At 45.2% G+C, this 12,419-nt stretch overlaps 1 protein-coding gene across 3 annotated transcripts in view; it reads left to right on the top strand.

Annotated features, from left to right (window-relative positions):
- CHPT1 (choline phosphotransferase 1) overlaps positions 1-12,419 on the top strand; it is a 34,582-nt gene that overhangs the window by 19,755 nt on the left and 2,408 nt on the right. The window contains exons 3-8 of one of the 3 annotated variants that reach the window (XR_002323633.2): positions 2,810-2,951; positions 6,914-6,998; positions 8,935-9,066; positions 10,608-10,766; positions 11,319-11,444; positions 12,066-12,201. Coding sequence is in view for 2 of the 3 variants with exons in the window: in XM_020982338.2 (XP_020837997.1) it covers positions 2,810-2,951; positions 6,914-6,998; positions 8,935-9,066; positions 10,608-10,766; positions 11,319-11,444; positions 12,232-12,342 (755 nt within the window). In the remaining variant the exon portion in view is untranslated. Of the gene's footprint in view, positions 1-2,809; positions 2,952-6,913; positions 6,999-8,934; positions 9,067-10,607; positions 10,767-11,318; positions 11,445-12,065; positions 12,202-12,231; positions 12,343-12,419 lie in introns of all 3 variants that reach the window. The other 2 variants (XM_020982338.2, XM_020982339.2) reach the window with 2 other exon arrangements.

The raw sequence follows: 12,419 nt of genomic DNA on the forward strand, positions 1-12,419 counted from the left end.
AAGACCAAGGCCTGGCTACCTTGGATTACAGGAGGGGACAGAGGTCCCAGCACCAAAGTCCCAGTTCAGGAATTGAGACTAAAGACATTGGGAAACAGAAGAAAATTCCCGATACTGTGAAGAACTCCTTTGAGTCAAGACAGGTTCGGAAAAGAGCTTGTAATTCTTCACAGTGAGTGTAGGTAGAGCCTCAAAGAAAAGAGTGGTCAGTCTTCCGCAGCTGTGAGGGGCCACAAGAAATGGAATGGGAGCCCCTGAGGAGAAGAGACTGCTTGGAACAGAAAGAGAAACTCTTAGCCAAGTCGTAGGGAACCTGAAAAATAAAATGGAGCTAATATAACTCAGATGATTCAGTGAAGCAACAAAATAATGCAACAGAGTTAGAGACTGAAAAAATGAGAGGAACACGTGAAGCAAGTCATTACTGTCAAAAAATAATTGGCCTGGAATGCAGCGTGGGAAGATAGAATCAATCTCCTCCTAAAACAGGACCAGACAAAAAAAATCTGCACACCATGTTTCAACAAATCACAAAAGAAAATGGTCCACAAAGATTAAATCTAGGGAGAAAATGGAATGAAAATGGAAAGAATCCATGGCTACCTCCTGAAAAAAAAAATTGAAATTACTCAGGAATATTATAGTCAAAATGCAAACCTTCCAGGTCAGAGGCAAAAAAAAAAACAACACCAGAAACATCCATAAGGAAAGCATTCAAGTCCTGGGGAGCCTCAGTCAGGATCACATGAGACAATGATGTAATAACTCCAGTACAGGAAAAGAAAATGGCAATATGACGGGCAAAAAAGGCCAAAGGAAAAGGCTAAGTGCAATCCTGCACAAGGAAATGTAGGTTTTTAACAGAATAGAGAACTGTGAAGCCAGCTTAATAAAAAGATAGAATCTAAGAAAGACAAACGTGAAACGAACCCTAGAAAGGTAAATACATTTGAGCACTTCAGAGGAGCTAAATGGTGATCATGTGTCTTTGATTGTCTTTTCCTCCACTTGATTTCATATTCCTCCCACACCCCTGCAATAAGACTTCTCTTAATTTATACTAAAAACCTTTAGGGGCTCTGGAAAGGTGTTGGGGGCGGGGAGAGAAGGGGAGGGACTGAGACCATAATATCTGCCTATCAGACCTAGACAAGTCCAACAAAAAAGATAAATAAAAAGTTAAGAAACCAAATAGAATTTTAGAAAAGTTGGGTTTAATAGACCTTTAACAACGACTAAAGGGGAATTAAAAGGCAACGTGATCAGCATTTTATTATTTTTTTTTTTGTGAGGCAATGGGGTGAAGTACCTTGCCCAAGGTGACACAGCTAGTAAGTGTCAAGTGTCTGAGGCCAGATTCAAACTCAGGCCTTCCTGAATCCAGGGCTGGTGCCCCATTCAGTACACCATCTAGCTACCCTTCGATCAGCATTTTTGAAGCCCTTTCTGTTTGTCAGGCAGCGTATGAGTTGCTGGGGACACAAAGAAAAGCCAAAGATGAATGGTCCTGGCCTTAAGAAGCCTCCTTTTTCATAATTTATGGGGAGGATTGGGAAAGATTTTCAAAATTGCCGATTTCACTCCATCTTCTTGGCTTCACCCCTCAAGGAACTTTCCATCTAATTTGCCCTAATAGGGGAAGACAACCCCCAAAAAGGAGCTGGAAGGCAGGAGGGGGAGAGGTGAAGGTACCAGCCTGCAGGCAGGGTATGGAAGTCTGGAAAAATTGAGACACAGCCAAGAGGAGAATGCAGGTTGGTGGAGGCCCCAGGAAGAATTCCGCAATGGGAAGAGAGGGCCAATCTTGGGTGAGAAGGCAGCAGGGGATGAAGGGCGTCCCCATGCAAGGCTGAAGATGAGGCGTGGTGCTGAAATCCTGAAAGTCAGTAGTGCAGCTGCAAGGGCAAAGACTATGGCTGTTTCTTCTCAGCTTTGCTCCTCCCCCTCTTGGGTGGCAGGGTATAAGGGAAAAAAAAAACACCTTACAAGTACAGAAATGGTAAATTTAGCCTTTACCAGCCACAACATGATAAATGTAATCAATAAAGGGTTGTTTGAAGAAAAGCTTCAAACTCAGCGGAGACTAAGGAATAAAATACTAGAGAATTGTGGATCAGATTCCAGTGGCTTCCTGTTGTTTCTAGGATAAAACGAGAACCCCTCTGTTTAGCTTTTAAAGCCCTACAAAACCCAGCCCCCCTGACCTTTCTGTCTGATTGGGTCCTGCCTCCCCTTATACCCTCACCAGTTTGGCCCAGGCTTCTCTGACAATACCTGTGAGGCCACCCGTGCAAAGGCACTGAGGTAGGAGACGGGAAGGTGAGGAAGAAGTGATGGTCAGCTGGCTGATAGGAATGCACTGGAATGGGTGGTGTAGGGAGGGAGTCCAGCCTGAAGTCCAGCGCTGGTTTCGAGGCAAGAGGTGACAAGGGCGTGTGTGTGAGTGAGGGTCGAAAGAGCCTTAGAGATGCAGCAGAACATCCAGACTGGCTTGGGTGGGGAGGGTGGTCATTTCAGCTTCTAATTTAGTCAGCTCTTAAACATCCCTCTGGTGTCTGAGCTCCTGACATTCGGTACTTTGTATTGCATGGTGTGGCTCTTTGTCCACTTGGCACGTGCAAGAGGGATAAACGAGAGCCCCCTCTGCCCTGGCCTGACGACTTGTGTGATGGTTCAGTGACCCCGATGGCTGCCTGGCCGGCCTCGGCTCACTGGTGACCTCCGTGCCCCTAGGTGGAGTCCAGTATGGATTTTAAAACCCCAGCGGTCTCCAGCTGCTTCCTCACTGAACATTTGCTTTCTCTTTCAGTGTTTGTGGCTCTCGGAGCCTGCATCACCATTCGCTTGGGATCAGACCCCGACTGGTTGTTTTTCTGCTGTTTTATTGGGATGTTCATGTTTTATTGTGCTCATTGGCAAACCTACGTGTCGGGAGTGCTAAGATTTGGAAAGTAAGTAGACTTTGTTACCTGGTGCCTAGTGCAGAACTCGATGCTTGCTTTAAGCACTTTGGTGATCAGCTCCCCAGCCTTGGTTATTCACACTGATGGGAGGCCGAGCGTGCCGTCATTCATGACGTTACTGTCCCTGCCACGCCTTTTACCAGAGTTAAAAAGGAGCAGAGTTGATGGGTGTGAACCCCACCTTTTCTGTTTCCCAGATCATGCTTTAGCCAGGGATTCTTCACCAGGGAGATCAAGTTCACACTCGTTCTTTTAAATATGTCGATGGCTGTACTTCACCAGAATTTGTTTTTGTTATTTTATGTTCTGCATTTAAACACATGACTCTGGGAAGGGGTCCTGAGGCTTCTCCAGACACTGCCTGAGGAGTCCAGGACATAGAAAAGGCGCAGATCCCCTGGGCTGGCCTGATGCGACTGCTTAGGAGCCGCAGAACGAGGGAGAACCCAAGAACTCAGGTCATTCTAAAAGCAGTGCTCAACACACAAACAGTTTTTTATGTAGGAGTTTGGTGCTCTGTGAAATCTAAGGGATGACTCTTCTTTGGATGGCGGCATCAGCCAGTGTGACCTGTGACCTAAGCTGGAATTCCTCCCGACAGAAACTTCCACGGAAGAGCCCACTTTGGTGGCTGTGTGCTGAGGGCCTTTCTCTTTCTGGCCTGGGAAACGAGCACTGTGCTAGGCTTCTCCCCTGAGAGGGGCTGCAGGAACTCGCCTCCTCCCTTCCCTTCCTGCTGGTAACCTCCCTGTCTGATGAACTGCTGCTTCTTCTGGTATAGGATGGGAGAAGCTCTAAGCCCCTGGAGAATGTTAAGGAGGGAGGGAGAAGGCTGGTGGAGGAACACTGCGTGGTCATTGCCCAGCCGCTCTTTGATGTGTAATTAATTCATTCAGCAGGCCTTTCTTAAGCAGATGACTTAGGTGAGCCTGCTGCCACATAGCCCCCTTGTAAGGTATCAGAGAAAGAGGCTGTAACCTAGAGCACGTGTCTAGGTCTTTGATAAGAACTGATGTAAAACTGGGCAGAAGCTTGGCAGAAATCAGGTTTAAACCAACAGCTTTGTGCCATGTACCACAGTGAGCTGTTGTATCAAGATGTGCAGCCTGAATTTGAAAGGAAAACCTTAAGCTTTTTAAAGAATGAGATCGCTAGCTGTGGCTGGTTAGTGAAGGAGTTCTTAGCCAAATAATCACAAAGGACAGAGTCGTGATTTTTATTACATGGAGTTGACGAGGTTTGGCACAAACCAGATCAGCGCAGCTGCCATCGGTTGGGGGCAGGGGAGTGTCTAATACCCAAGATATGTAAGACCGAGATTCATTCCCTAGTGGATAAACTGATCAAAGGATATGAGCAAACCACTCTCAAAAGAAAAATTGCAAACTCTTAGTAACCATATGAAAGATTGTTCCAAATCACCAGTAATAATAGAAATGTAAATCAAAGCAGCTCTTGACATTTCACCTCACATTTAGAAAATTGTCAAAGACGATGAAAGATGGAAACGATCAGTACCAGAGGATCCATGGAAAGACGGGCACGTGAATACACTGTTGGTGCTGGAAGCTGGCCCATTCTGTAAAGCAATTTGGAATGAGTGAATCAAGGGCCCAAGCCCTTTGACTAGGAGAGTCCACCAGTAAGCATGTGCCCCGATGAGGTCAAAAGCAGAAAGGTCTCAAAGATGCCAAAAAGTTCAGAATGTGTTTGTGATGGCAAAGAACTGGAAACAGAGGGCGTGCCCAGTGACTCCCGAATGGCCAGACAGATTGTGAGATGGGAACATCATGGAATAATCCAACACTACAAGAAATAGTGAATTTGAAGGCTTCAGAGAAGACTTAGGAAGTGATTCTGCAGGTGATGGGGAGCCTCTGGAAGTCCTTGAGCAGGGACTGTGGTGTGGTCAGACGGCTGAGAGGAGGATGGACTGGAGTGGAAAAGACACTTGAGCTGGGGGACGAGTTGAGGCTGCTGGGATAGTCTGGGGAAAAAAGGGACCAAAGTCTGGAAGCAGCCCAGAGACACCGTGAAAGTAGAAACAAGAGTCGGTCATGGATTGGATTCGTGGGGTGAGTGAGGAGTCAAGGAGGAAACAGGTCACGGGCCTGGGTGACTGAGAGTTTGGGGTAAAGATCATGATTCTGTTTGGGACACGTTGAGTTTGAGATGTCCACGAGGCATTTGGAGAGATGAGGACAGATGTCTGGATCTAGGGATTCACATAGAGAGGCTACGGAAGGAAAAGAACATCCATGCAGACAATTAAGGAAAAAACAGATACAGGGCAGTTTCTGAGGGGAGTGAACCAGCAGCCATGGGGATCAGGGTAGATGGCTTCCCATGGGAGCTGTGACCTGAACTGAGCCTTCAGGATTCTGTAGAGTTCCCCAAGGAAGGGAACGTATTGAAGGCATAGAGAGAGGACAGCCTGGACAAAGGCTTGGAGTTGGGAAATGGCCTGGCACAGAAAGAGAACAAGGCAAGCCTCTTGGGCTTTGTAAGAGTTAGAATGAGTAAGGTTAAGTTTGGGCTTCTGACCGTGGCACCCAGGGCTGGGTGGGATGGGGCAGGTTTGTCCTCCAAGTGATTTTTAATAACTTTGCCATCCTCCCATTATTAAGGATACACACGTATTACCAGAGAGCCTCGTCTTCCTCACTGTGCCGTGATCTAACTTGCGTGAAGTAGCTTGACTTTTCTTGGAAGTTCCTCACACCCCTCCCCAGTCTGTGCTGCTCCCCCCAGCCTCTCAGCCCACTCACGTTTGGGAAATGAGATGGATAGATCGCCCTCTTTGGTGTAAGATGAAAGTACCTGTGATTTGCTCCTCCGACGTGGGTGCTCACCAAGAGCTCATCTTTGGCCTGCTTCTCTCCCCATCTCCTCCCCTCGTGTCCCTGTCTTCAAGCCTGACCTCTCTAAAGAGCTCCGGAGACCCCCATGCTGTCTACAGGATGTCTCTCTCCGCTGCTCGGACTTGCTCGTTAGCCTGCTTCTGGCCCTGGTCTGCTGACTGCTCGGTGGGCGGCACCTGCCCCCTTCACCGTCTCCTCCACACAGACCTGGGAGGCCCGAGCCAGGCTCCCTTGGCGGCTTCCCTCCCGTCTTGTGCCGCTGACCCCGCCCTGGCAGGGCCCTCCCTCCCTCCCTGCATGTAACTTGTGTGTGTGTTCCTGCCTTCCTTCTCTGACCTCTTCTCCCTTCTGCTCTGTAGCCTCGAGGCCACATGCAGCCTTCTGGGTCCTCTAAAGAGGATTTGTTCTGTGAAGTTTGGACTGAGTCAAAGGCCACACTTGAGGGCCTCAAGGCCACAGGGTCCCCACCCCTGGCCCACCCCTTACCTTACCAGCCCTCTTCTCACACTTGTCACCTGAACCAGACTAGTCTGTGTAGCCCCTACCATGCCTTCTGTTCTCCCACCTCCAAACCTTTGCCCTTGCTGTTTCCTGTCCCTTTTCAGTTGTTGAATTCCTACCCATGATTTAAAACCAGACTGATAAAAAGCCCCAGGAAGTGTCCCCTGAGCCTCCTGAGTGCTAACGGCCGGCAGGCCCCCTAGATCTCACACAGCACTTTCGTTTGCAACAACTTGATGCACGGATCAGGTAACCTTTTGCATTTTAGTTATATTTGTTTCATTCCTCCTACCAGACAATAAGTTTCATGATACCAGGGGCTTGGTGTGACCCCTGTGCTTAGCACCGTACTGGGCACACAGTAAGGAGTAGATATAATAAAGACGGATTGAATGAATTAGCCTTTACTCACTCATTATCTTTGCAATTTTTCTGAAATGCTCCCGGGGACTTTGCACCCAGTGGGTGCGTAGTAAGTGATGCCGGTTCTGCTGGCCTTGATTTCTGAACCCCGTGTTTAAGTTGCTAATTTGCACATTCGGAGTCTGTAAACGTCTTGTGTGTTGTCTTCCTGCCGCCTCTCTTTAGACTGGACGTAACCGAAGCGCAGCTGGCCATAGTTGTCATCTTTATTTTAACCTCATTTGGAGGAGCATCAATGTGGGATTATGTTGTAAGTATTCACTTCTGTATGTTGAGCTCTTTTGCTTAGGTGGGAAGACATCTATTGGCGCTTCTCCGTAAAAGCTTGAGTTATACTGAACGCACTGATGTGCCCAAGGGCCAGCCTGCCTAAGCGTGGGGAGCTGGGTCCCAAGTTGGCCCTGCTGACTTGTGAAGCCGCCTTCTGTCTCCATAGTTGCCATGGTAGAAAGGCAAAGAAGGAAAGAGAGGGTGCTAAGGATCACTTAGCAATCAGCCCATCTACAAATATTGATGGAGCTGCCAGCCCTCTCAATGAGCAAATGGTAAATAAAGCATTATAGTCTCAGATGAAAATTTTCGTGATTAGAAGAAATGGTGGGCTGGTCATGGAGAAAGCAAAAACTGAAAGACAAGAGAGGGACAGCCCTATTATCCTGGATATCCCCAAGAGGTGAAGAGAAGCCAGAGGACACAATGTGTTTGGGTGGATCTCTGGAAAGATACATCCGGGACAGGCAGCTGTAGGAGAGGTGGACGCTGCATCAGCGGAGGGAGTGCCCACAGTTAAAGTGTGTTGGGTCTCAGATGTGTTATTTCTCCTTTAATATGGGTCTTACTTTTAGAATGCCTTTTTTCTTTTATGCTTTACTGTTCTTTCCCCTTTTGTATTAAATTAATAATATACAGAGGGAAAAAAACTGCCTTATGCCTGATAGAATTTAAATGATATTATTCTTTTAGGCCTAAAGTGATAGATTTAACATGTAGGATAAATATTTTTTCCAAAAAATAATTTCAGCAGAAGGTTTTACAGTAGTAAAAAGCCAGTTGCTCTATTAGGGAAAAAAAAATCAAAATGTTTTCTAAGTACTCTTTGTACACAATTTCTTGAAAACTAGTGAAGGGAAGCCATCAATGGTCTGGCATCCTCTTTGCCCTCCTCCTGTTATCCTCAGACCGCTCACCTCCCTGTATTCTGTATGGGTTCCTCTACTGGTGACTTCTTTGCACATTGGTTATTTGGCTAAGTTGGTCACAGTGTGAGGCTGATAAGAACAAGTTCAAGATTTGTTTTAGAAACAATTCTGGAGCAGAAACCAGCTGTCTGTGCCCGCGGTTGTCCGGCACACAGATATCTGCAGTAGTAGGTCATGAGAGACCAGGCATTCATGTTCTAGTGATGGCAGCTGATCCCTGTCCTAGAGACCGACGGGATGAGCTCATGGCTAGTGTGAAGGCCCGTTGTCTGTCATCGGTGGCACAGGGAATGAAAGGGTGGGCTCAGGAACAGGCTGCGGTTCTGGACTTGAGGGATCTACAGGTGAGGGAGGAACCATTTAGTACTGAAATAATGTTGCTCGGTGACTTTGTAAGAGTTACTCATCTAACTTCCCCAGTCGTGTCTTTGATGTGGCCGGGGACTTGGCGGATTTTTAAAATGAGATTGCTGTTATTTTGAAATATTAAAGAGAGGACTGGTGGTAATTCACTGTCAACTTTTTTTTCTTAACTCTTTTGCTGCCTTTGGAAGCTTTCACGAAGCAGCATTTGGCGGCCAGAAGGTAATCACCGTGTTATCAGTTAGTGATGGATATGCTGTGATTCAGAACGTTCACAAACACGTGTGTCCATATGTGCCACGGCACATCATTTGTGTGAAGCCCACTGGTGGTGTTTGCCTTCCCTTTGCTGTTAACTTACCTGGGGGCTGCTGCCCTGACGTGACCTGTCCTTATTCACGGTTATCAAACACGGTTATCGTGTAACTATCTGCACATGCAGAACGTAGTGGACAGATTGTCTCCATATAATGATGAAAGAGCCAAGAAAAATGTCAAGTACATTAAGTTGAATGTTTGATTTTAATTTGAACAAGGATAAAGGGCCCCAAAGTGCAGTGATCTCTAAAGAAAACTTTAATGTGGGTATGCTGAATACCTAAAATTTCTTTTTCCCTTCCAAAGATCCCTGTGATTGAAGTAAAACTGAAGCTTTTCCCCCTTCTTGGAATAGTGGCAGGAGCATTTTTTTCCTGTTCTAATTATTTCCACACCATCCTCAGTGGCGGCGTTGGCAAGAATGGATCCACGATAGCAGTAAGACAATTTGGAAGCATTTTGTTTTCCTGCAGTATTGAGCTCGTGTTATTGCTTAATTTTACAAAGAGTTAACCCATAGAAATAGGGTTATGTCATAGAAATAGACATGTCCCTTGTGTCACAGGAGCTGCAGACTGGGGCTTAGAAAGGGCCTTAAAGGCCTCAGCCACATTACGTGACTGGATGCTTCGTGGGCTGCGGCTGAGGCTGCGCCTCTGAAGCAGTTTTGTGCTGGGGGAGGGGGTGTTGAACATGATGCATAATCATTCTTCTCCACCAGTAAAGTGAAGGGTGGTACTCTATTATTTCTTCTGTTCACTGCCTTGATTTGGGGGGCAGGGGGATGAGACAGCATCCAAGAAGATGGTGGAGAAACTTTAAAAAAAAATTTTTTTACCGTGAGGCAGTTGGGGTTCAGTGATTTGCTCAGAGTCACACAGTGAGTGAGTGATATGTATCTGAGGCTGGATTTGAACTCAGGTCCTCCTTACTTCAGGGCTGGTATGCTATCCACCGAGCCATCTAGCTGCTCCTGGAGGAACTTTTAAAAATGAATTTCATGAAATCTGGAACTCAAAATCTTATAAAAATTGTCTCTACATGTAATTGGAAAAAAAATACTATTTCTTAAAAAAAGGAAAAAGTGAGTTTCATTAAGGATTTCAATTTCACTGAGAGTATTCAGATAGTGCTGCATTCTTGCTGTGCTTTGACAAACAGCCCTCAAGGGGGCGCTTCGATTGTGCCTTCATAAAGCCTGGCTGGCTCCTGAACCAGACCTGCCCGCCCTGGGGCTCAGGGCTGCCCCAGCAAGCTTGATGCTTATTTCAGCGACGCCATCACTCTAAACATCTTCGCAACAAACATCGTTTTGAGAACGCTCTCAGAGCCTGCCACCCCCTTCTTTGGAACAGAAAAATATAGAATAGAAGAAGAGAAAAATAGCTTTGGATTTTTAGAAACAACCAAAACTTGACCAGAGTTGAGCCTGGGGAGTAAGTAATACCTGTCTTGTTAGGGGGAGCCCATTGCTAAAAAGAGGTTTCTTCAAGCAATGTGATTGTCTTCACTGGCACCTGACTCCAAAGGCAGTGACAAGAGGTCTAAAAACATTTTGAGCATTGAGATAAGTGTGTAATAGCCTCCTCCAAAATCAGTCCTTCACTGATTGTGAAGGACAACTCTCAGCTGAAACCTTTGTTAAAAAAAAAATAAAGGGCACATTCCTTTGTTACACTTTGTAAGCAAGTTAAACTGTCCTGTGACTGACGCTGAGCAGCACAGAGTAAGCACACAGAAGCGATTGGGTCAGTTGGTAAGTTGTAGCTTGAATATAATAACATGGGTAATCCATTTATCTAGATAAATTAACAGGTTTTAGTGGTGGTGGTCAGTGCCCACAGCTAAATATTTTACTAAGGAAGAAATACCCGCAGTTTAAAGAATAAGAAAATTACTGTTACTTCTGAGTTATTGCTACTTTAATAGAACAACAGAAGACAAAAATATGAAAACTTATTTCCTGCTTTCTTCTTTAGGGCACCAGTGTTCTGTCACCTGGCATCCATATAGGACTAATTATTCTTCTGGCCATAATGATCTGCAAAAAATCTGCAACACAGCTCTTTGAAAAACATCCCTGTCTTTATATTATGATGTTTGGGTGTGTGTATGCCAAAATCACACAAAAATTGGTGGTAAGCAGTTTAGTTAAAACTGTGTTTTATATTTGGTCCTCAAGAGAAATAAAGTAACTGGTCAGACAGCCAGGGTAGTGAGTGACATGTATAGGCAGCATTTCACAGGATAGGGTAGGTTGGGTCACGTTAAGTCCTCTTGCCACCATGATTTCCCCATTCCAGTTGTTGGTCGAAGTTATTTCTCTGATCCAACTTCTAAGACTCAAACTGTATCCTAATATGAACCATTTAGTAGAGAAAGAATTAGACTAAACTAACATACACATAAAACCTCATTGGCTATATATTTTAAGTTATTCATGTTAACTTAGATACAAGTAAATTGAATAAGCTAGACATCTCTCTGTAAGACAGCTGAACTAATGTTCCCAGAAATGTAAGCACTAAGTGATCTTTGGAATTGTTTTCTGTCTCAATAAGAAGACTGAATTTTTTTTTTTAGAATAAAAGGTAAGCTATTCAAATCTGTGGGAGTCTATACAGTTTTTTTTTTATCAAATTGTCATTTAACAATTTCTAGATCATTCATTTGCCCTTTTTATTAAATAGGTTGCTCACATGACCAAAAGTAAACTAAGTCTACAGGACCCTGCATTTATTGGGCCAGGTCTTCTGTTTTTGGACCAGTACTTCAACAATTTTATAGACGAATACATTGTTCTGTGGGTAGCAATGGTGAGTGAGCACTTTAATGCTAAGCTTTTGATCTTATTGTAGATAATACAAAACATCCCCTGTGACTCTTACTTCTATACCACTGTAGTAAAGGCCCTCGGGGAACTGCTGCTGCTAAAAGCAGTCCTGCCTGTGCCTTTTGGATTTCTATCCATGTCCTCTATCTGCCTTTAACTGGACCAAGGCATGCAGTAGAGGTGAAATTGGTCACACAGCTAGTGTCAGAAGTAGGATTTGAACCCAGGTGTGGTACTGTCCACTGTGCTAGGCTGCTCTTCCTTCAGGACCTGCCTCATGTGCATACACACTAGCTGTGACCCTGGCCATCTCCCATAACCTCTCGGAGCACCCTCTCTACACCACCAAGCATTTTAAACCCTGTGGACAACTAATGGTTTGTAAGAAGACCCTTGGGCTGGTCTCTATAATGCTACTTAATTTCCTTTTTTCTGACATGACTTTATACTTTTAATAACATCCTTTTTTGGTTATTTCATCCAGAAATAAGTCTCTGCCTTTGTGCCTCCACTCACAGATCTCTTTCAGATGGGGAGGGAATATTTATTAATAAAATTAGGTTATTAATTCAATAACTATATGTCATTCCTTTTCCCCTGTAAGTTGACACTCAAAATCCTTCAAGGAGCTGGTGCAAGCCCTTCTTCTCTCTCAAAGACGACAAGTGCCTGTCTCCCAACCTGACCCTCTGCCACAGTGAGGCACCAAAATGACCAAAGGGCACCTTGTTACATGAACGGTGATCTGTTTTGTCTCTTTCTTTTTCAAGTTCATCTCTTCACTTGATTTGCTGAGATATTCCACTGCTCTCATCTTGCAGATTGCAAATCACTTTCATTTACAAGTCTTCAGGATTCCAATTCCTCATGCACCTGAACAGGTTCAAAACCATAGTGACTGACTAATAGCCCAAGGAGAAGAGGAGAAGCTATTAAGGGAACCCTAGGAGTGAAGGAA

This window comes from Phascolarctos cinereus, unplaced genomic scaffold (genome assembly GCF_003287225.1).
Source record: "Phascolarctos cinereus isolate Bilbo 61053 unplaced genomic scaffold, phaCin_HiC Scaffold_1;HRSCAF=81, whole genome shotgun sequence".
Classification (NCBI taxonomy): Eukaryota; Metazoa; Chordata; class Mammalia; order Diprotodontia; family Phascolarctidae; genus Phascolarctos; species Phascolarctos cinereus.